A 23,422-nucleotide genomic window follows, 5' to 3' on the forward strand; every position below is an offset into this window, starting at 1 on the left:
TTTAGTCACTGTGGTAGTGATAACAATAATAGTAGTAGTAGTAATAATATTAGTAGTAGTAGTAGTAGTAGCGGTGCTAGTAACATTTTTAAAAGCATATAAAATCGGACTTCGTTTAGAGTGGACGTATAAAGAGTATTAAAATAAGAGGAAAGTGTTAAAATCCGAAGATCGTATCGTTAAAAAGTTTTCTTTTCGTTTGTTTTTCTTTCTTTTTTAATGAATCTAATTAATAATCTACTTTTGTGTTAATTATTAAAAAAAAAAAAAAAAAAGAAAAAAAAAAAAAATATGTTCATAACGTGAATGAGATCAGGTTGGTATCCAATTTGTTTTGTTATTAATATATTCTAAAATATTATTAATTTAATGCGTATAAAATATAAAATATAAAATATTTAAAAAGAATAAATAAAATAATAAAAATTAATATTGATTAATGAAGAAAGAACACTTATATGTTTTATTAAAAAATAAAAAATAAAATATATATATATATATATATATATATATATATATATGTATGTATATATGACGAGTTATTTATTAATTAGTACTATTTAATTTATACATAAATAAGCAAAAATTCCGTATATTTATAAATGCAAATAGATTATGGAAATGTAAATGTAACATGCATTTGTCCAGACTCAACCAGCGTAGAGATTATTTTGGCAAGCTTTTCCTAGCTCGTTTACTTTCCTTCCTTTACGTCGTCTACGGTCATTTAGCCGATTTGGCAGGGTAAACCGGACTTGGGAAAACTCAGATACTCCTATTTCCTAAACTATTTCTCAGTCATTCGTCATGCTCATCCTTGGCATCGTTTTAGCGACGTTTTACGGCGTTTTTCGTTTCTCATATCAGCGTTCAACGAAGTGAAAAGCAATAATACATTGATAAGAAATATATATATATATATATATATATATATATATAAATATATTCCTTACATTTTTATAGTTTTTGAAATATCTTTTCATACTTCTTAACCTTAGCTCTTTTTTTTTATCCCTACATAAATCACTGTCGTTCGATCTTTTACAATTTTAAATACTATTATTAACTACATATACATTTTGATTCGCAGTTTCAAGGAATACAAAATTTATTTTTATAATTTCTTATTCTTTGTTTTTTTTTTTTTCGTCTCCTTACAATAACGATATTATATAAAATCAAGGAAGTTCCAGGTATTCATATACGACGAAATAATATTGTGTCTGTTAGTATAAAAATTCTATGTGCCATTGGTACGACGTAGAATTTTAATTGTTAAACATTTTTTACGTATTAATATTGCATATATTTTTTCTTGGGTATGAATTAAAAAAAAGAAAAAATAAAAAAAATACGTTCGTTCTTATCGACAAAATTAATCCTCGTATAATACCCCTTAAATTTGTAGCATCGTCTATGAAACATAATATTTATCTGTCGAAATGATGGAAACGTTGGAAAAATTGAAAATTCCATGATCGTTAGTCAATTTCATTGTTACCAATAACTAAATAAATAAATAAATAAATAAATAAATAAATAAATAAATAAATAAATAAATAAATAAATAAATAAATAAATAAATAAATAAATTAACAAGATAATAATATTTTATTCTTCGACAAGAATTGCAAAAAAATAATTCGTTACCAAACATGCTGTTGGTTTGTTTGTTTAAATAAAAATAATGAAAAGAAAAAAAGAATAAATAATACTTGGAAAAAATTGAAAATATCACCCTTGACTTCTCTCCCCTTTGTATTCGGCGACGTAACGTATGTGAAAAAAAAAAAAAGAAAGAAAAAAAGAAAAAAATGTACAACAGTTTTCGAAACGTCTGTTTAACTCCGCAACACGCAATCGTCGAAACAATGGACGTGATGTCCGAGAATCGGTTACAACGCGATCGGCCGATACAGTGGGATTGGTCGAAGGACAAAGGGCTTATCGAGGCAACGATGAACGCGTTCGTACGGTCGATCAAACGCGTTTTGTAACCACCCCGTGGAAACACCCACGAATTGCGAACTCGACGCCATTGTTCCTAACGATTTAGTATGCGTTTGCTAACTGCATTCACGAATTGTACCAATCGGCTCTACCTTATCTAAGATCATGGAAAAAGCATTTGATAATTCAATGCATTCGCGACATTAAAATCGGGTTATCGCTTTGATAATAAAATCCTTTATTATCACGCGTTATTATTCGCGTTATTATTCGTAAATCTTTAATGTGGGTTCTTTTATGCTCTTTTTTTTTTTTTTTTTGTTTTTTCTTGGACGAAAAGTAAAATTACGACGATAAGAAAGAAATGCTTTCTTTTTTCCTCTGTTTTCTTTTTTTTCTTTTTCTTTTTTTTTTTTTTTTAATCTCAATATTTCCACATTCATTCACAAAAACAATTATTTTCTTTTCATTTTCTTATGTCAATCTACACATAAAATATTTTTATGTTTCTCTTTATTTATTTTTGTCACTTTAGATTCTTCTAATATAATAAAGATTCGACTAATTCATATTATCAAAAATAATACATATATATATATATATATATATATATATATATATATATATAACAACGATATCGTAACAATGACAAAATTTGATTGGAATTTATAGAATAATTTTCTCGTTAATATAAGAATAATTACGTCGAGTTAATTAAACTGATGAAGCAAATATATAAGTATGAAATGTTACGGTTCTCAACAATATCCCGTTAGAAATGCATTGAAGATTATTCATAGATTATTGGAAGATAGAGGTGGAATAGTACAGTACCATATTAACCGATGTTATAGTCGAAGTTTACTCTCGTAAACGAAAACCCTCCTCGCCCAATCCTACAGGATCTCGCTTTCTAATGTCTGTCTAATGCAATGCAAGCTAGCTCGGTATTATGATGTTACAAGAGATCCGCATGTATGTGGATACACCTATGAGTGGGGGACCAGCTTTAGGGTCTGGAAGTAACGCTATGACGATCGACATTTACCGTTTGAACGGGAAATTGCAAGCTTTGAGGAATAACAGATAACTGGATAGATAGATAGATAGATAGATAGATAGATAGATAGATAGATAGATAGAGACAGAGAGAGAGAGAGAGAGAGAGAGAAAGAGAGAGAATATAAGCTTGTTAAGATAAATCTGAAAAGCAATATGGAAATGATATTGCATTTTCATTCAAAAATATATTTCTAAATTTTTCAAATATTTCCATGGGAGTCTGTTAAAAATAATTTTTATATAATTAATTCGCTCTGAATATGTCTAAAATAATTGATAATAGAAAGTTTCTCTTTCTCTTTTTTCCGTTTTTTTTTTTTTTTTTTTTTTTTTTTTTTTTTTTTTGTAGATACATTCACATAACTTGATCATTTTCATACTAATCCATATCATTTTAACAAATACATCGTATTGACATATACTTTTCATAGATTTTCTTATGAAAGTAAATATTTATCAAATAATATATTAACATTTTTTATGTGTCTCTGTACGCATGCGCAAGAATATTTATATAAGTTATATGAACGTATAATAATAATAATAATAATAATAATAATAATAATAATAATAATAATAATAATCAGTAATATAGTATTTGCGATAAAAAACAATATATTTTATTTAATAAAATAATGTTTGTTCTTTTTTTTTCTTCTTCTTTTATACGTCTCGTCATCGTAATATCAATTTTTTACGTTTCTTTTTCCTTTCCTATTCCTTTTTCTTCCGATTTTTCCTTTTTATTTCTTTTTTTTTTTTTTACCTTTTCTTCTCGATATCGAATCACGATAATCGACTACTCTGAAACGATTCTCTCCGCGAAGCGATAAGAAAGTTTACATTTCAGTGAAATATCATTAATTCTTGTCTTGATCGTATGCGAGGGCAGTGAATATATATATATATATATATATATATATATATATATATATATATACATATGTATTGTACATATACATATATATATATATGTACAATAGTAGTAATAGATATCGGAAAGAAAAGAAAAACTGAGATGAGAATCAAATTATCTATATCCTTTTCGAGATGAAAATCTTATTCGAAATATGTTTCAAATTATTTCGAGTGTTGGATTTCACTTGGCTAGAGATATAAATCGATATTAATTGCTATTGCGAGTTTCTGTGTAAATGAGCTTCTCTCTTTCTCCCTCTCTCTCTCTCTCTCTTTCTCTTTCTGTCTGTCTCTGTCTTTGTCTCTATCTATCTTTCTTTCACACAATTTCTCTCTCTCTCTCTGTTTCTCTCTTTATTTGTATATCTGTCTGCCTTGTTTATATATGTATGTATATATGTATGTATGTCTGTCTGTCTGTCTGTCTGTCCATCTATGTCTACCGATGATTCTTGGGTACCGAAAGTTACGTCCCTGATCGCTATTTTCGTTATGTCCGCGAATTATTTATAGCCATGGTAAGGAACGAGCGAGCGAGCGAGCAAGCAAGCAAACGCCTCGCGTGTTCTATACGTCCGCCATCATGAAAACTTTGCACCTTTGGATTCGTGCCGAAACTCTAATTCTCTTTAAGAAAGAGAGAGAGAGAAAGAGAGAGAGAGAGAGAGAGAGACAGAGAGAAAGAGAGAGAGAGAGCAGGAAAGGGAGAGGAATAACCAATGATGATTTTCCTTCTTAATCGTAGTAACTATGTCGGTGAAGCTATATATTTATATACATAAAATTACTTATATCCATTTTCCTTAGATATTTATTCGACGATATATAACAAATTGTATTATTTTTCATAAATATATATATATATATATATATAGTTTATCTTTTTCTTTCTTTTTCTTTTTTTTTTTTTTTTTTTTTTTGAAGAAAATTATATCATCATAACGATGACTAAAATTTAATCTTAGGATCAAAACGTTAGAATTAGAAAGGACGTTCGTTAAGTGTCACATTAGAAAGAAATAGAGAAAAGAAAAGGGATTAAGAAAATTAATTATCGAAAGAAAATAATTTATACAGATTTACTAAAAGAATAAAAAAAGAAAAGGCTTAGTCACGACAAATATAAATATTTTAAGAATATTTGAAATATCATCTCTCTCTCTCTCTCTCTCTCTCTCTCTCTGTTTGAAATATGGAACTTCTATTGAAGTGTCACACCGCATATCTCAGGCGTAAGCAGTTATATTTCTTTTATTCATATCAAAGTCATAAAAGCAAATGGAATTTTCTGGTCGATTCGACGATTTTCATACAGAAAATATATATATATATATATATATATATATATATATATATATATTCTATATATTCATTTTCATATCATCTTACGTATAGAAACGAGTGGACAACTGTGTTGCTTTCATTTCTACGTGTTGGTAAAAGCGATAGATAGATATATCATTATGGATTATGGTTTGAAAAATGATCGAGAGAATTTGTTTATAGAAATCCATAGAGCTAGTTTCAATGATCCCAGTGATCCTTACGTTCAAATTTTTTCGTATTATATTTTCGATCACGTCACATCCTCCATTAATGCAATTTTCTAGTTTCGAGAAATAGCCAATTTTTAAGACGTGCTAGTAAGAAACATAGAAGAGAATATACGTAGCTTTATTCGTTACGATAAACACCTTTTAGCTTTATCATAGGGAAATAGCTTCGATATAATGTTTAACTTCCTTTCTATCTACTATATGTGTAGAGAGTCATAATCGTTCCGATTCGCTCACGTAAGAACTATTTTCTCTCTCTCTCTCTCTCTCTCTCTCTCTCTCTCTCTCTCTCTCTTTGTGTTTCATTGTTGTTACCAAGTTCTCTTCTTGTAATGTTATCTCTCTCTCTCTCTCTTTCTCTTTCTCTCTCTCTCTCTCTCTCTCTCTCTCTCTCTCTCTCTCTCTCTCTCTCTCTCTCTCTCTTTATCTCTCAGTTTCAAACGTTTCGACCATTTACCCTTCCATTCAGCCACTAGCAAAGAGCACCTATATGATATTCGTACTGATGTCACTCGGAAAGAACAACGATTAAATGTAGACGAGTTATTCTTTATCATGTTCTCCTGATAATAATTAAATAAAATTTAAGATTTATCATTACGTTCTTACTCGAATTATACGGGACTGTAAGATCATACTTAACTTTCATCTCTGATCACGTTTGATAATATTTCTTCAATGCATTTACTTCTACCATCTACGTTCGTTATCTTTTATTATCTCTCTCTCTCTCTCTCTATCTCGTGTCTCGTTATCGTCTCTTTTTCTAATTTAATAATTTTACAGAAAGCGAAGGTGTATTATCTTTGGTTACTCCTTTCTTTCCTCCCATTTTCTTCTTTTCTCTTTCTCTTTTTCATTTCTTTTTCTTTTTTTTTTTTTTTTTTTTTTCCTTTTGGTATTGGCACTTCGAAGATTTACATTCTGGAAAAATGGAGGAATATAAATGATCGAGAAGCTTTCGTGCTTCGAAAGAGACATGAATTATGTTCTCCAATCATCGATCGGTATTTTTTTCTAATAGAAAATCAACTTGCGTAAGGGATATTCGGTTACACAAATTAATCGTTAATATTTGTCAAATATATATAAACGACACGACGATGTTAATCCTTAATTAAATATGCATCAGGGATATATATATACATATATATTTGAGGGATTTTAAATCAAACTATTTCGATAGTAAATGATTTTTTAAGTAAGTAAAATTTTTTATCGAAACGCGTTCGTCTTTTTTCAGTATATAAAATGTCTATTTACGTAGGTCATTGATCTTTTTAATAAACATCCCGAATCGATTTAAATTGAAATCGAACAAAAAGAAAAAGAAAAAGAAAAAGAAAAGAAAAAAGAAAGAAAGAAAGAAAGAAAGAAAGAAAGAAAGAAAGAAAGAACAGGAAAAAGAAAAGATTTTGAAAGATTCAAAAAGAATCGCTCGTTCGAGTACTAAACGTAAATTTATATATGAGTAAAATTTATACATGAGTATTTAACTTAATAGAAATATTTCAATGGAGAATATGTTCGTGTATGTACTTTGGACGTATATATATATATATATATATATATATATATATATATGTATTATAATATATAAGCGTGGGTGTATCTATGCATGTACGTATGTATGTATGTATGTATGTGTGTGAATATGTGTGAGTAAATGTCTAAAGAGAAAGAGTGAAATAGAAAGATAATTTATACCCATGGAGATTTGGAAAATTTCGAACGAAGCCAGTTCTATACCCAACGGCCATTGTTCTTCTTTCACGGACCGAATGAAAATTCATTATCGTTTTTCACAGATTTTCGTACGGTCGATCTCGTTATTGGAAAATGTTATTCTACGCTCCATTGAATTTGTAAGATTGACATGTTCGAATATCTAGTTTCACATCTATCTTTCTCTCTCTCTTTCTCTCTCTCTCTCTTTTTCAATGACATTGTAATGCAGAATATGGTACGAGATAGAAGTCGAAAAGTATGTCGTAACAATGATTCTATACTTTTATTCTTTGAAAATGCAACAAAATTATCATCTCTATATGGGAAAAATTAAATTCGCTTTTTTTTTTTATACTCGACTTGAAACGTACCACGAACGGGAAAACGAGTGGCTTATTAGAAAAGAAAAGATTATAGTTATATAAACGATTGAAATATCCACAATGAATAACTTTATTATTTTTCTCGACATTGTAACTAACTTCGAGAGGGAGTATCTTTTTCTTTTATTTTTTTTACTCTTTTTTTTTTTTTTTTTTTTTTTTTTTTTTTTTTATTTTTTTGTACTTTTTTCTTATTTGATCGGAGAATATATTCCGAGATATATTCGATTTTATTTTTAGTTATACTAACGAATAACTTTTAAAATCCGATTGTATCTATTTGTTTTCAACGTTTTGTTAATTAATGCATTAGGAAGAAAAAAAAGAAGAAAAAAAAAAAAAAATGAAAAGACAGAAGAAGAAAAAGAAGGTTCATTATTATTATTTTTTTTTTTTGTATTTATTTATTTTCCTTTGTTTTATTTAATTTTTTTTTCTTTTTTTTTTTTTTCTTTCCTTTGTAGTATTAACTCAGATAACGGGGGATGCGGTATTGTCTCGTACACTTGTTTCAGTTGATAAACAATGTAACAGACAAAGAAGATAAAAAGAGAAAGAGGAAACGAAGGAAAGTAAAGCTAACGAACAAATATTGTCTCTATGTTTACCCTGGTTTCTCATAACGTAATCGACTCAGTGGACACCGGTCCCTCGAGTTACTACGTATAGTTTGTTAGGACAAAAAAAAAAACATAACAAGAAGACTGATTTGATATGTAAATATCATTGTTTATTCGTACTCTAGTATCTTTTCTATTTAATAGAAAGAAGAGGATCATACGGATACGACGAAAGATCAACAAATGAAAATTCTATACATCGAGCCAAAACTGTAAGTTTTTCTTCTTATATCATCCTATTTATGTTTTTCATTTTTTTCTCTTTCTTTTCTTTTCTTTTTTAATTATTTCTTCATTTTCATCACCTCGTCATTATTTCAACAAAATAATTAAATCGTAATATAATATTAAAGGAAACGTCATGTTTTTAATTCTTTCTTTCTTTCTTTCATTCTCCGGTTAAAATTTTCTTTTTTTGCATCTCTTTGATGATTATTAATAAAAAAAAAAAAAAAAAAAAAAAAGAAAGAAAAAAAGAAGAGTACAGAAAAGAAAAGAAAAGAAAAGGAAAAGAAAGTTCAAAAGATATCAGTGTCAAATGAATATCATACCCATTTATTAATTTAAATATCTTTGTCGGATGATCTTAATCCAATGGAGATCCACGTTTTCCTTCTGGTAAAGATCATCTTTGAATACGAAGAAACTCTTACTAGTAGTCTGTAGAACGAGCTCGAACGAAAGTTTGGGAAATCCGTGTAAATATAGAAGGATGTAAAACGGCACTTGGATTCTCTGGCACTCGTAGTGTCGTCTTACCAGAGAAAGAGAGAAAGACATAAGGACAGAGAGAGAGAGAGAGAGAGAGAGAGAGAGAGAGAGAGAGATAGTAAGAGAGAAATAGTTGGTACAATTGATTTTGAAAGTCATATTAAGCCTGAATGGTACTTCCACTTCGATCACAGTTAAATTATCAATTTGATATTAATTGTACGAAGAAAATTAAATAGAATCCCTCGATCGTAAAACTAACAATAAGTTGTAATAAACGATTGAATTTGACGATAATAGATCAAATAGAATTGTGGAAACATTTGTAATATATAATATTATACCTAATAAACGTTGGTAAGTTCAGAATGTGTAATTCATCGAAAACGAACTGAAAATACTTCGATGATTACCGATTGATAATTTTAGTTCAAGGTGTAGGTTGAATGACGTAAGCCAAGTAATAGAATTCGAAAGACAGGAAATCCGTGGGAATATTTTCTATCTCTCTTATTCTTCCTTTCTCTCTCTCTCTCTCTCTCTCTCTCTCTCTCTCTCTCAATTTCTTGCTCTCTTACTCTCACCTATCTTTATTCATTTTCAAATATTTCTAGCTGATTCTTAAGCTGGTGTTAATCCTAAATCCGACGAAGTTTCTCTTTCGTTTCAATTGAAATGGCCGAGTTGGGAACTTATCCAAAAGATTCTATGATCGTCTTCCATCCCTACCTTTTAACCAGTCGCATACTTGAAATAGTCAACGTGATGCGTCTATGATAGATAGCCGAGACGATTTCATTTCAACTCTATAGTCTATTTTTGCATCCACCTCCGTTAGAAATTCGCGCGAACGTATATACGCGTAGGTTTTAAACGATATAATACATGTGTTCTTGTGTGTATATATATATATATTTGTGTGTGTGTGTATGCATGTGCATATATGCATGAGTGTAAGTACGTAGGCCGAATGATTACTCGTTTTCAGAATATACATTGAAAATTTCCTAAGAGAACTAACATAGTTCAAAAACGGAACAAACGTGTTCTATCCTCGTCTTGATCTTTCGATGTTTGCAAATCGAATTTAAAGATAGCTAAATAATACATATATATATGTATATATATATATATATATATGTATATATATATATATATATATATATATATGTATATATATATAAGCTATTTTTAATCTCGTAAGATTCTTTGATTTTAAAATAGTAATTTCGTCTTTGTTATTTTTATTTTTTTATTTTTTTTTTTATATTCCAATATTCTATTTTTATTTTAGAACAACATATAATATTTTCTAACAGTTATCTTCGACGTTTAACTATAACCGATCATGTTATTTATTTATCCAAAATCTTCCTTCGTGATAGAAAATTTTATAAATATATATATATATATATGTGTGTGTGTGTGTGTGTGTGTGTGTGTGTGTGTATGTGTAAATTCCATGTATTTTCAAACTTATATTTCTAGTTTTATTGCCTCTCATAGTTTTATTGTAGAACTTTTGTTATTACACAGAAAAATAATTCAAAATGCCAATAACTGTACGAGTACCAGCAATCCGTATTATTTATCTTATATCTACTGGTAGATATATGCATATGTGTGTGTTTATATACATATATATATACATATATATATATATATATATATATATATATATATAAATATATATATATATATTTATATATATATATATATATATATAAATATATATATATATATTTGCTTCGGTATGCGACTAGAAAAATCATAGAGTCGATGCTCCGTATATACGCTGCCCCATCGGAGAAACTTCGAGTTTGGTCTATTTGGTTGTCTCAGATAAGCGACGAAGCTGAGCTATGGCATAAATGGTTGTGCTCACACATAAACCTTTTTATACGAATGGCATCACGTTTGAAAGAAATCGAAGAGGAATATATATCGGAACTAAAGAAATTGCAACCCGAGGTAAATCGTTTCTTTTTTCTTCCCTTTCACTGTTTCACTATTATAACAGAAGAATAAATTAATCTAATAAAAAGTTTTCTTATTAAGTAAAATACATATAATTCGTTCGTGGTTGTATAAAGGGAAAAAAAGAGAGAGAGAGAGAGAGAGAGAAATTTTAAATCAAATTTTAACGAAACGATTAAAGAAATTAGATATTAGATCATTCCAATTCTTAGAAATGATACGTATTATCGTTAAAGTCAAATAATAAACATACAAGATACAACGTACAATAATAAACATTTTGTCCTATGCGAATGAAAACGTACATAAGATACACGAATAGTTAAGTACGTATATATGTATATGTATATGTCCTCAATGAAGGTCTTATGAATGACAACAATTTCTGGAAAGTGACGAAATATCTACGTACGTCTTACAAACGATATAAACAATTTAGTTTCTAGTCGACTACGGACAGATACGGACGTGTTTCGAATAAAGATTATTACATCGTCGTAATAAAATATGATTATTATTTTTTAAAAGAGACGATTCAACAAAATCATAGTAGAAATTAATACGTAATATTACATAAGGGACATAGATTGCATTTAAACAAAGCATATAATATAAATCATATAAATTATATAACAAAATGGTTGAAAAACAATTAAAGAGAAATAGATGATGATGATTTGATTTAAAATTTATTAATCAATTGTAATCATTTCTCGTTATATTGTAAATATATATATATATATATATATATATATATATATATATATATATATATATTATATTTATGACGTTGGGGGAAAAAAAAAAAAAAGAAAAAAAAGAAAAAAAAACACGCACATAGTCTATGTTTAATCTGATCGATATTCATAGATGATCGAAGAAATACGAAGGATTTTCGCATACGAGGAGGACGCCATTGCCGACGACGGAATCGAGTATCCGGAAGGAGTTGAGGATTTTTACGACAGTAAGAAACGCATTCGCTTCGGTGATAAACGTAGATTTTATTCGATTAACTTGGAAGATACGACGACGATCTGCTTCTTCCTATTTCTTTTTCTCTTATCTGTTTTTCTTCTATCTCTTTCTCTCTCGTTTTCATTCATTCTCTCTCTCTCTCTCTCTCTCTCTCTCTCTCTCTCTCTCTCTCTCTCTCTCTCTCTTTCTCTATCTCTCTCTCTTTCCCTCTCGCTCATTCTATTTATCAGCGGTAAAGTATTTACGATTTTTACCAAGTAGACACTTGAGTATGGTAATTGGATTAGCAGATGTAACTTGAGAACGAATAGTCTATTCATTCGCATATTTATATATATATATATAATAAATAAATAAATAAATATATATATATATATATATATATATATATTGTTTTTCACGTCTTTTGGCATATTAATATTTGTAGGAAGTATTTTTCCTTTAGAAAAAGAAAAAGAAAAAGGAAAGAAGTAAAAGAAAAAGAGAAAGAGAGATAGATAGATAGATAGAAAGAGATCGTACGATTTAAGCGGAAACGTCTGATTTATAGCGAGTACCAAGTTATAAGCGTTTATCATTCTGCCTTCCTTTTACAAACAACTAATCAATATTTATGTCTCGCTCGGGAGACGACAGAACTCTCCTTTTCATATCGTTTGATTCACTTGCTAATATAGATATATTTCGCGAAAAGGCTGGGAAATCTTCTTGAAGAGCTTCAAGAGTTTTCTCTCTCCTTTTCTTTCTTTCTTTCTTTCTTTCCCCTTTTCTCTCTCTCTCTCTCTCTCTCTCTCTCTCTCTCTCTCTCTCTCTCTCTCTTAAACTTTGAAACGAGAGCTACGCTTTATAATTTTTCAACGAAACGCAATATCTATATCATCCAATTTATTAATCTAATCCAATAAACTTTAAACTCTTTTCCATTTTGTCGTTTTATCTTTTATCTCGGACTTTTCATTCTTATTGGAATTAATGTATAATAATCTTTAATAATTAGAAAATTTTTTGTTGAAAAAAAAAAAAGAAGAAAAAGAAAAAGAAAGAAGAAACATATATACATATGTATATGTCTATTTATTTTTTAACTTTTATCTAGTTTTATCTCATTTAAAGAGCAAACGTTTGTAGATATTTTAGATATTATTTTGAAAAATGTTACATTTGATTAAGATACACGATTCAGATACACGAGAGAAAGGAAAAGAGAGAGATAGAGAGAGAGAGAGAGAGAGAGAGAGAGAAAGATAGAGAGTATAGGTGGTTGAATGGGGTGAATATTTTTTTCATTTATTTTTTTTTTTCTTATCCTTTAACTCCCTTTGTTTTTCTTAATGAAGTTCTCAAGATTTATGTGAAACAGTAGATAAGATGTTATTACGAAGTAAAGGAGGTGGTTGTACGAACCCTCGACGAAATTGTTAGCAGAAGTAAATTTTTCGATTATAAAGCAAGCATTCTCTCTTTCTCTCTCTCTCTATTTCTCTCTCACTCTATTTCTTCATTTTTCTGTCTATCTCTTTTAATACAATGCTTGTAATAATCTCTTCTATATTCTTTATATATATATATATATTTTTTTTTTTATTAATTTATTTACATATACTATGTACAATCCATTTGTAAAAAAATGATATAAGACGTCTCAGTTTATTATTAGATATAATTAAATAGCTAAGATTAAAATATTGCAATATTATTATCGTGATATAAAAATTGAAAATGCTTTATTCGAGATAATAGAAGAGAAAGAGAAAGAGAGAGGGAGGGAGAGAGAGAGAGAGAGAGAGAGAGAGAGAAAACGATCCTATTTACAACAATATAGGATGATTATTTACTCAGATCGTTAAAGAAATTAAAAAAGCGTAGGTACTGCATTTTATTTTACTATGCATTCCAAAAATTAATAATCCAACCATTCGTAAATAATTATTTCTACTTGACCCGTTTTTTTACTCTTCCTACCCCCCAACCTCTTACCCATTATATTTAATATTCGATTCGATTTTATTCTGTCCATTATATCAAGAGTCTAATTATTTTTCGTACGAATTTCAAAATGCGAATATTTGTAGTGAGAAAAAAAAAAGAAAAGAAAAAAAAAAATCGAGTACTACGATTGATTTTCCCTTATTAAGGAAAAAGATAAGAAAAGAAAAGAAGAAGGAAGAAAAAAGAAACAGAGAATCGTCGATCCCAATTAATTGAAAAGCCATGAATCATTTGATTACCTCGAACGATCTCGATATTCTGTTCATCCCTTCGACTTTTATCCTTGAAGTACGTCTCATCTTTCTCCCTTTAATTTTCTATTAGTTAAGCTGGTAAATCCTCTGGCGATTTTCACGTTGAACGATCTTTTTTGAAAATAAAACGCTCCTATTATTCAAGCGATTTAATTCGATTCACAGGGGCTACTTTATGTCAATCGATCGTAATCTCAAAAAGTTTTTCATTGATATAGAAAAAAAGAGATAGGCGAAGATGGTAAAAAAGAGATCCCTTCTGATTACTATTTTTTCTTTCTTTTTTCTTTCTTTTTTCTTTCATTTAATTATTTTTCAAGGATATATTTTGTCATACAAAATGTTAAATATCTGTATGTATATATATATATATATATTTATTTATTTATTTATTTATTTACTTATTTAATTAAATAATTTTTTTCTTTAATATTATAAAAATAATAAAGTTACGAGAGAAAAAGGAAAAATTTTTATTTGACATTTTCAAAGTACAATACGGATATGATTTTTAATTGAAACTGTTTAATCTTAGCTATTTCTTTTTTTTCTTTTCTTTTCTTTTTATTTATATTTTTTTATCTTTCTTTTTTTTTTTTTTTTTTTTTATACGATGTCTTGCCCCTATCCATCAGTCACGATCGTATATTAAGTATCGTACCGTCGTAAAAGGCATAAATTCGATTTTGGGCTTGAAAGTATGATTCATCCTAACAGCATCAATGTTTTATCAAAAATTTGTCATGCCAGTCGAACAAGTGCTCGCAGACATCGTAAGCGGTAAGGAAAAGTCAGTCGAGAAGAAAGATGAAGGAGAAGAACGTGCACTCGAGGAAATCGTGGAGGAGGACGAGGAAAAAGAAGAAATGGTGAATGAGAAGATAGTGAACGAAACTGAGGAAGAGGAGGAGAAAGAGGAGGCGGAGGAGGCGGAGGAGAAGGAGGAGGAGGATGAGGAGGGGAAGGAACGTATGGGTGGAGGTGCAGACCAACCGGAGGAGACTACCAACGAAGAAGATTCGTGAGTAGGATCGTGATACGAATAAATTTGATTTAAAGTATAACTCGATATCATTTAATATACTTTTCTTTTGCGGTTTTTTACTTTTCTTTTTTAATATTTCTTTTTTAATTTTCTTTTTTTTTTTTTTTTTTTTTTATTATTATTATACGGAGAAACACCACCAAAGAGGAGAAAGAAACAAACAATATGTTCTTTTGTTCAGCAGCGAGATCTTACTTGTTGCTCAGAATGGAAAGAAAAAATTTGATTCAATTATTTCAGATAAGTGTGTTGAAAGAAACACATCTACGATGCGTATTTACTTTTTGATTGGACGTAAAAAGTTCTCTAACGGGGAAAGAAACAAATATTTCTTTTCTTTCTTCCTTCTTATGGTTTTTCTTTTTTTTTTTTTTCTTTTTTTTTTTCTTTTTTTTTTCTTTTCTTTTGGTTAGCAGCGAAATCTTACTTGTTGCACGAATTGGAAGAAAATTGATTCGTTTATATTAAATAAATATGTTGGAAGAAATGCTTCACTATGCGTATTTACTTTTTTAGTTAGACGAACGAACTCTTCTTAATAGGGAAAGAAACGAATATTTCTATTTTTTTCTTATTTTTTCTTTTTTTTTTCTTTTTTTTTTTTTTGTTTACAGAAAATTCTAACTTGTTGCGTGCAATGAAAAAAAGAAAAAGAAAAAAAAAAGAGAAAAAGATTCATTGATTCATTTTAACGTAAGCTTGTAAAATAGAAACACATTTAACATAGTTCTCGTAATTGATCAATGATCTTTATTATTCTGATTGTGATTACGATTAAATATATAAAATATTAACGAAGAATCAGATTCTCATCGTGATGAATATTAATTAATCGATTTGTCGTTAATCAACCATAAGATTTATCTAGTTCGAAAAGAAGGAAGGATAAGGATTGATATAAAATAAGAGAGGAAAATTGTTTAAAAGAGATGGACATTTATGATCGATAGACAAACGGATAGGAGGATGATATTTTTTTTTTTTTTCTTTCTTTCTTTTCGATGGAAACAAATGTGATATATCTAAGAACGAAAAAGATTATTTATGGGCATGACCGATGACGAGATGATCGAACTTTTAATCTGGACGAAGGATATAACGCGTGCTTCTTCATACATTAGTACTGCTGTTATCTCGGAAATGGAGGAAGAGAGGGTGGAGGAGATTGAAGAAAAGGAGGAGGAAAAGGAAGAGAAAAAAGAAAACGATGAAATCGTCGAAAAGAAGGATAAGGATGAGATAGTCGATGATGATACGTCCGAGTATCTGAAAGAGTGGCCCTTGGGAATACAATGGGAACCCTTTGGAATTCAGAAAGAAAAGGATCGTACGGATATTATCGAAGTAACCACTATCCGCAATACCTTACATTTCGTATCCACGTTTAATTCGTAGCTCGTTAATATAAAAACGGCTTCACCGATAGAAAATGGATATTTTCTTCTCCTTCTTCTTCTTCTTCTTCTTCTTCTTTTTCTTCGTTTTGATATGGAATAATGATAAATGAGATTAGAGATAGAGATTATAGTAATAATAACCGATACGATATTCCCTGTAATTCGTTCGTATCGTATTTTTCCGAATGATCACTATATTACTCACAATGGAACGATGAAAGATTTTATTATTTATTATTTATTATTTTTTTATCTTTTTCGTCCATTTTCTATGGTGTCGATTGTATATCTTTTTATTTGTTTGTCCGTCGATCTTATGCTTCATTCTTTCTCTCTCTCTCTCTCTCTCTCTCTTTCTCATTTTTATTCGTAGAAATTAGAAACACCGAAAACTGTCGAGGAGATGCAAGAATTGATTAGGAATTTTACCATCCAAGCTACGATCTATCGATCCTATTTTAAATATTGGATGGAAATTGGCGAACAGGTAAGAAATTTATTTCTACGATATTCATTTCCGCTTGTTCTTTTTTTCTTTTATCTTAATTTAAAATAAGAAAAAAAACAAATACAAATGAAAGAAAATAATTAAATAAATAAATACATAATCGCTTATTATTTACTTATTTATGTACGAATATATCTATGTACGTATGAGTATGTGTAACGAGTGATTGTCGATAAGTTCGATGTACGAATGATTTTCGATATAAACAAAGGGATGAAAAAAAAAGAAAAAATAAGGAATGAAAAGATATACGACGGAGATATACGACAGTTTTATTCGTATAAAAAATATAAAATATATGTAAGTTGTGTTTTGATCCGTCGTAAGTTAAAGCGACATGGTTTTTCTGTAGAAAAAAAAAAAAGAAAAAAAAAAAAGAAAAAAGAAGAAAAAGAAAAAAGAAGACGAAGAAAAAAAAACAGATCCATCCATTAATAATAAGTATACTTATTTCGCACATACCACATTTTACGGGCATACAATGGAAATTTACTGTAAAAGCAGAGATCGTCCTTTCGCTGGCGAAACAATTCTATTTGTAGAAACAAATAAATTGTAGAAAATGCAAATACCCGAACGATATATAATAGAATCGGTCCTTTGAATGCGTTTTTCGCTTCAAGGATTTTATCCGTTTCGATGGGCTTCCATTCGGATTGGACATCGAAAAAGGCAGAGATAGATAGGGTGAAATAAAGACAGATATAGAGACATAGATAGAGATGGAGAAAAAAGGGTGAGGAGAGGTTGAGGAGGGGCGGGGAGGGTGGAAGGACTGGAAGAAAAGACGAATAGGAAAGAGAAAATAATTGGCTGGTTTGTATATGTTCTTTTCTTTTTTTTTTTTTTTTTCTTTTTTTTTTGGACAAAATGCAAAGCAGAACTACATATATTTACTATATGCATATATATATATATATATATTTATATTTATATATTACTTGTAAATAGACAATGACAAAAATATTTAAAAAGGTATAAAACAGTCTAAAAAGGAAGAGAAAATTATTGAACGTATGTGTGTTTGCGTATTTGCGTGTTTGTGTAAACAAAAGAGGCAAACATAACTGCATACATTTACTATATATATATATATATATATATATATATATATACGTGTGCAGACATATACGAGATATTAAAAAAAGAAAAAAAAAAGAGAAAAAAGGACAGAAAAGAGTTGATAATACAGTATAGTAATATACAATACTTATTTTAAGCGAAGTTGAAAAAATTTTGTTCAAATGTATTCGCTCGAAAAATGTTTCGACCAAATATTTTTTTTTTTTTTTTAAAAACGAATCCCTTTTTTTGTTGACACTACGTATACGTCAAACGTTACATACCTGATGGTAGATATTTGAAAACGATTGTTTTTTCAGGCGATCAAAGAGATCGTAGGTAGAACGATCATGTCTACGGCAAAATTACGTGGTATCTTGAAGGATGAAAACCCGGAGGCAAGTTTAAAACGGTGTTTGAACAATTCGAAGGGTAGAGCTAAACGGAACTCTTGTTTTTCACCTCCTATAAAACCTGCTCAAATGATGGTACGTTGTTGAATCATGTGAAGAAAAAAAAAAAAACAAACAAACAAATAAAAAAAGAGCAAGTATGTATACACGTATATCTCACCATGTATATTTCACCATCTTTTCTTTTTCTTTTTTTCTTATTGTTTTTTTTTCTTTTTTTTTTTTTCTTTTTTATTTAGAAAGAGATCTTTCTGTCGATCTTTCTTTCAAAAGGAAATATTTTTGTCATGCGATCGGTGAACACGTCAATTTGGATTTTTCATTTTCTTATTTTACCCTCTTTATCATGAATTTTTCTTTTTTTTTTTTTTTTTTGTCTTCGTAACAGAAAACGATTATGAAACAGCTGGAGTCGGTAATATTCGATTGAAAAAAATATTTCGCACGTATAATTTCAAGTTATTTATTCACGATGTAGCAAAACGCGAATAGAAAGAAATATCGTTGCAACTTTTCATCGTTAACATTTATTTTGATGCAACAATTCGTCAATGAAATAGGAAGAAAGAGAATGGGAGGGGTGGGGGTCAGGAAAAAAGAAATAAAAAAAGAAAAAAGAAAAAAGAAAGAAAAAGGAAAAAGATTAACATTTTTATGAAGAATAAATTTCTTCGGTGATTATTATTATATATATTTTAATTTTCTCTTTTCTCTTTCTCTCTCTCTCTCTCTCTCTCTCTCTCCCTCTCTCTATCTCCCTCTCTCTCCCTCTCTCTTTCTATGAGATGAACTATTTCGCGTTCTTGGATCGATCGATGGATCTTATCTCTCGTTTGCTTATGTCCTTGTATAAATGAAAGAAAAATAAAAACACAGGCTCTTTCGAAACGAATCGGCACGGAAGAGTTTTTGAAAGAGATGGCACGTGCTGAGGAGGACATACCGTATTTTTTCTATCGAAAAATTGACCCGGACATTGAGATAGCAATCAAGCACGATGACGAGGAGGTTATCCCATTGGATCCTGACAATGAAGTTATCTTTGGTAATTACGAAAGTCTTCGTTTTAACCTTACCGATAAACCCGGAAAGGATGGTAAATTTTTGATAGATGACGATTAGATTTATTTCTACGATCCGATCAATTTCCCAATAAATCGTATATATTTTGTCTCATATATATTTTAATATTATTATAACAAATGAAAAGATATATTTTTACGAATGTTCATGTTATCTAACTGAGATAATAATAATAAATGAGAGAACGGTGAAGTATTTATGAAATATATATATATATATATATATCTTATTTAATATTTTTGTTAAAAAGATTATTAGTTATATCTATGGGTGAAGATAAAGTAAATTTATAAGTAAATTTATAACTCATGTATACACACACACACACACATATGCACATAGAAACATATGCAGAAACATACGTACATATATATGTATATACATATGTATTTTGCGTGTGTGTATGAATATGTATATATGTGTGTGTATGTGTATATATTTCACATGTATATATATATATATATATATATATATAGCGTCTTCGAACTCGTTATCAAAGTTGTAACTTAGAACGTTAGATAAAGTGTGTAATGGACGAGTAATATTTGCGTGTTCACGTATGATGAGAAAAAGAGAGAAAGAGAGAATGGAAGGATGGAAACCATGTTGTTCATAATGAATTTAAAACTAAAATTAACGTTCGATGCTGCCATAGTTACTTCCTGTAAATATATATTACTCAACTGTATAGATCCGAAACTTTTTACTTGATTTCTCTTTTTTTTTTCAATCTTTCACATAAACGAACAGAGAAATATTTTTTATTTTTCTTTCTCTTTTTCTTTCTCTTTTTCTTTAGCATTTTTCTCTAACATTTGACTCACACGATATATACATTCAATGACTCTCGGTGTACGTTTATCAAGAGTTCCCGGTTAGTCGTCGTCGTCGCATTGGTTTCGCATTTCAGTAGTTGACGTGTTGGAAACGGAACTTGTCTTTCACGAGATTTCCCTTTCGCCATTTAATTTCACGATGTTCATCCAAAACTTTCCCGTTGGGATAAATCGTTCTTAACGACAGAGTTCGTTGGATTTTCTACCTCTAAGCTCGAAGTCAGTTCGTCTTCGAGTAAATAACATTTTCCCTATTTCCACTATTTCTATCAAAGTAAGATACATTTTCTCTTCTTCGTACAAAAATATATATATATATATATATATATATATATATATATGTATGTATGTGTATGTGTGGGTGAGTGTATACGTGAGTTATAAATTCATTTATAAATTTACTTTATCTTCTCACATAGAAGAAAAAAAAAAAACATATATATGTATTTTTTTTATCCTTATCCCCCATTTATTTGTTTGTATACAATTATTTTTAATTTTCGAATAGACTTGAAAAATCGAGCTCTCTTACGTTTCCTATTCTTCCATAAATATTTCCATTGCCTTTTGTCACGCATTTATTGATTTTCATCCGCATAATTGCAATGGCATTTCTTTCTGCATTTCTTTGTTCATACCTCTCATTTATTCTTTTGTTCTAATCCGTATTGTTTTATATTTGCACTCTCTTTCACAAACTCGTATAAATATACAATATGCATTAAACCCATTCTTACTATTTTAATTTCTTACTGAAACATTAACATTAACATTAACATTAATAAACACAAATATACACGTAAACATAGATACGAGCGAATATGCAGCCATTGTTTATAAATTGAAAATATCATCATTACTATATATAAATGGCAATATTATTAATTCGTACGATATTTAATTGATATCTAATGTACAATTATTAAATTAATTATTGTTAATTTTGTGATCTGAAATTATTGTACATAGAATGGCCGATATATTTAATTTTGTACTTTCGAATCGAACGAAAGGAAGAAAGAAAGAAAGAAAGAAAAATATATATATATATATAATAAATATAAAAATATAAATAAAATATATATAAATAAATATAAAAAGAAAAGTATAAGCTTGAGCTAAGAGAAATATGTTGATCAAAAATATGATCAACATTATTTGACACTTACTATATCGCAATAATTTTTTGGAAAATGATAAGAGCAAGAAGCGCTCGTGTTCACGCATCATTCATCGGATGATCATCGTCCAAGGTAATGCTTTTGAACAGCTTCTATGTAAGTACAAAAGATAGAACGAGAAGCATCAACGTTGAAAGCGGTCCCTGCGGTCGCATTGTCTCGTCGCTCCTTCAAACTATCATCGCGTTCGTGTCACTCGCATCTCTCGAGGAGTAAGAAAATGCCAACAGGAAAGGTCGGTAACGAGATACTCTTTGGATATTGTTAAGCACATATTCTATTTTACGGGGTTAGAGGTAGAACAAAACTTTCTTTTTAAAAATTTTTCTTTCCAAGTATCCTATAATTCTCCCTTAAAGTCGGTATATATATATATATATATATATATTTTTTTTTGTTTCGGGTAACACTGATTTATTTCTATTATTTTTTCATATTAAAAATTATTAGGGAAAATAAGTTTGTATAATAAATTTGAAATAAATCTAGAAAAAAAGAAATATATATATATAATAGAGTTAAATATATCAAATTGTTAATCGGAAAAAATCTTCGATCGTTGAATGTACGAAATTTTTTCTTCTCTTCGACTAAATGTAAAATGATTAGAACGAAGATAGGAAGTTTTGAATAAATTAATGAAACGTTTATAGAGCAATTGGAACATATTAATGTTTCTTCTTTCTTTCTTTCTTTTTCTTTTCTTTTATTTTTTCTTTTTTCTCTCCTTTTTTTTATTTTTTTATTTTTTTATTTTTTTTTCTTCTTGTTAATAACAAAGTTAGAGTTGCCATCGTCTTTGTGAATCTAAAACAAAACGTATATGTTTAGCTATATCGCATTAGAAACGTCGAAGGGCAAGCAACCCCTCAGTGATTATGCTGTACACGCTTCCGTTCGAATTAATGACAAGCTCGTGCATGTTTCTATGCATATATGTATGCATGCATGTATGTATGTATGCATACATGTATGCATGCATGTATGTACGTACATACACAATACGTCACCGCATGTATTACCAAGAATTAACGTTGCAGCACGATCAGTGGAAAACAAATTAGGTATGTGCACCGTTAGATTACACTTCCTCGGACTGATTGTTTCTCACGTATATACGTGAATTTATCGGTTTTCAAGTGATTAACAAAGGAATTACATTCGGTTACTCGAAAGACGATACTTTTGCTTTTTTCTTCTTTTTTTTTTTTAAGATTATTTGACGGACTTATCACGTTTACAAAAAATAAATGATTTTTGTCCATTTCTTGTTCTTCTTTTTTTCTGTTTTCTCTCTTTTTTTTTTTTTTTTTTTTTTTTTTAATATAAAAAAATAAATATAGAAAAATTTCTCGAAAAAAAAAAGAATCCTCGAAAATATTGTATAATCGTTTTTTAAAATCATTTAAACATCCTTTGAATGTTTTATGATATTAAATAAAATTAAATGAAAGTATCCCGTACTATTTATTATTAATTAATGAAGTATTCCACTTCGAGAAAAATCTCCAAATACGAAGATATGTCAGAGTTGGAAATATATGAAAGAAAAGAAAAAAAAAAAAAATAACAAAAAAAAAAAAAACAAACAAAAAAAAAGAAAATAAAGAAAAGAAAAGAAGAAGAAGAAGAGAAATATGCAATTGTATGTAAGTACATATGTTTAGTTTTAGTCAATTGATATTACGACTTAAGTTAAAGCTCTCAGTATTTTTCACGTTATATCGTGGAATAGTTCAAATAAAAGTTGTTCTCAGCATGATGCGAACTT

The 23,422-nt window shown here is 28.9% G+C and overlaps 1 protein-coding gene across 1 annotated transcript in view; it reads left to right on the forward strand.

Moving 5' to 3' along the window:
• Window positions 1-277: 277 nt before the first annotated feature.
• The window catches only part of LOC124424346 (golgin subfamily A member 6-like protein 6), a 24,946-nt gene continuing 1,801 nt past the window's right edge, over window positions 278-23,422 (forward strand). The window contains exons 1-8 of the mRNA XM_046963255.1: window positions 278-316; window positions 8,362-8,429; window positions 10,771-10,899; window positions 11,776-11,872; window positions 14,877-15,147; window positions 16,293-16,515; window positions 18,459-18,626; window positions 19,428-19,596. Coding sequence (XP_046819211.1) covers window positions 307-316; window positions 8,362-8,429; window positions 10,771-10,899; window positions 11,776-11,872; window positions 14,877-15,147; window positions 16,293-16,515; window positions 18,459-18,626; window positions 19,428-19,596 — 1,135 coding nt within the window. The 5' untranslated portion in view covers window positions 278-306. The remainder of the gene's footprint in view (window positions 317-8,361; window positions 8,430-10,770; window positions 10,900-11,775; window positions 11,873-14,876; window positions 15,148-16,292; window positions 16,516-18,458; window positions 18,627-19,427; window positions 19,597-23,422) is intronic.

This window comes from Vespa crabro, chromosome 5 (genome assembly GCF_910589235.1).
Source record: "Vespa crabro chromosome 5, iyVesCrab1.2, whole genome shotgun sequence".
NCBI lineage: Eukaryota > Metazoa > Arthropoda > Insecta > Hymenoptera > Vespidae > Vespa > Vespa crabro.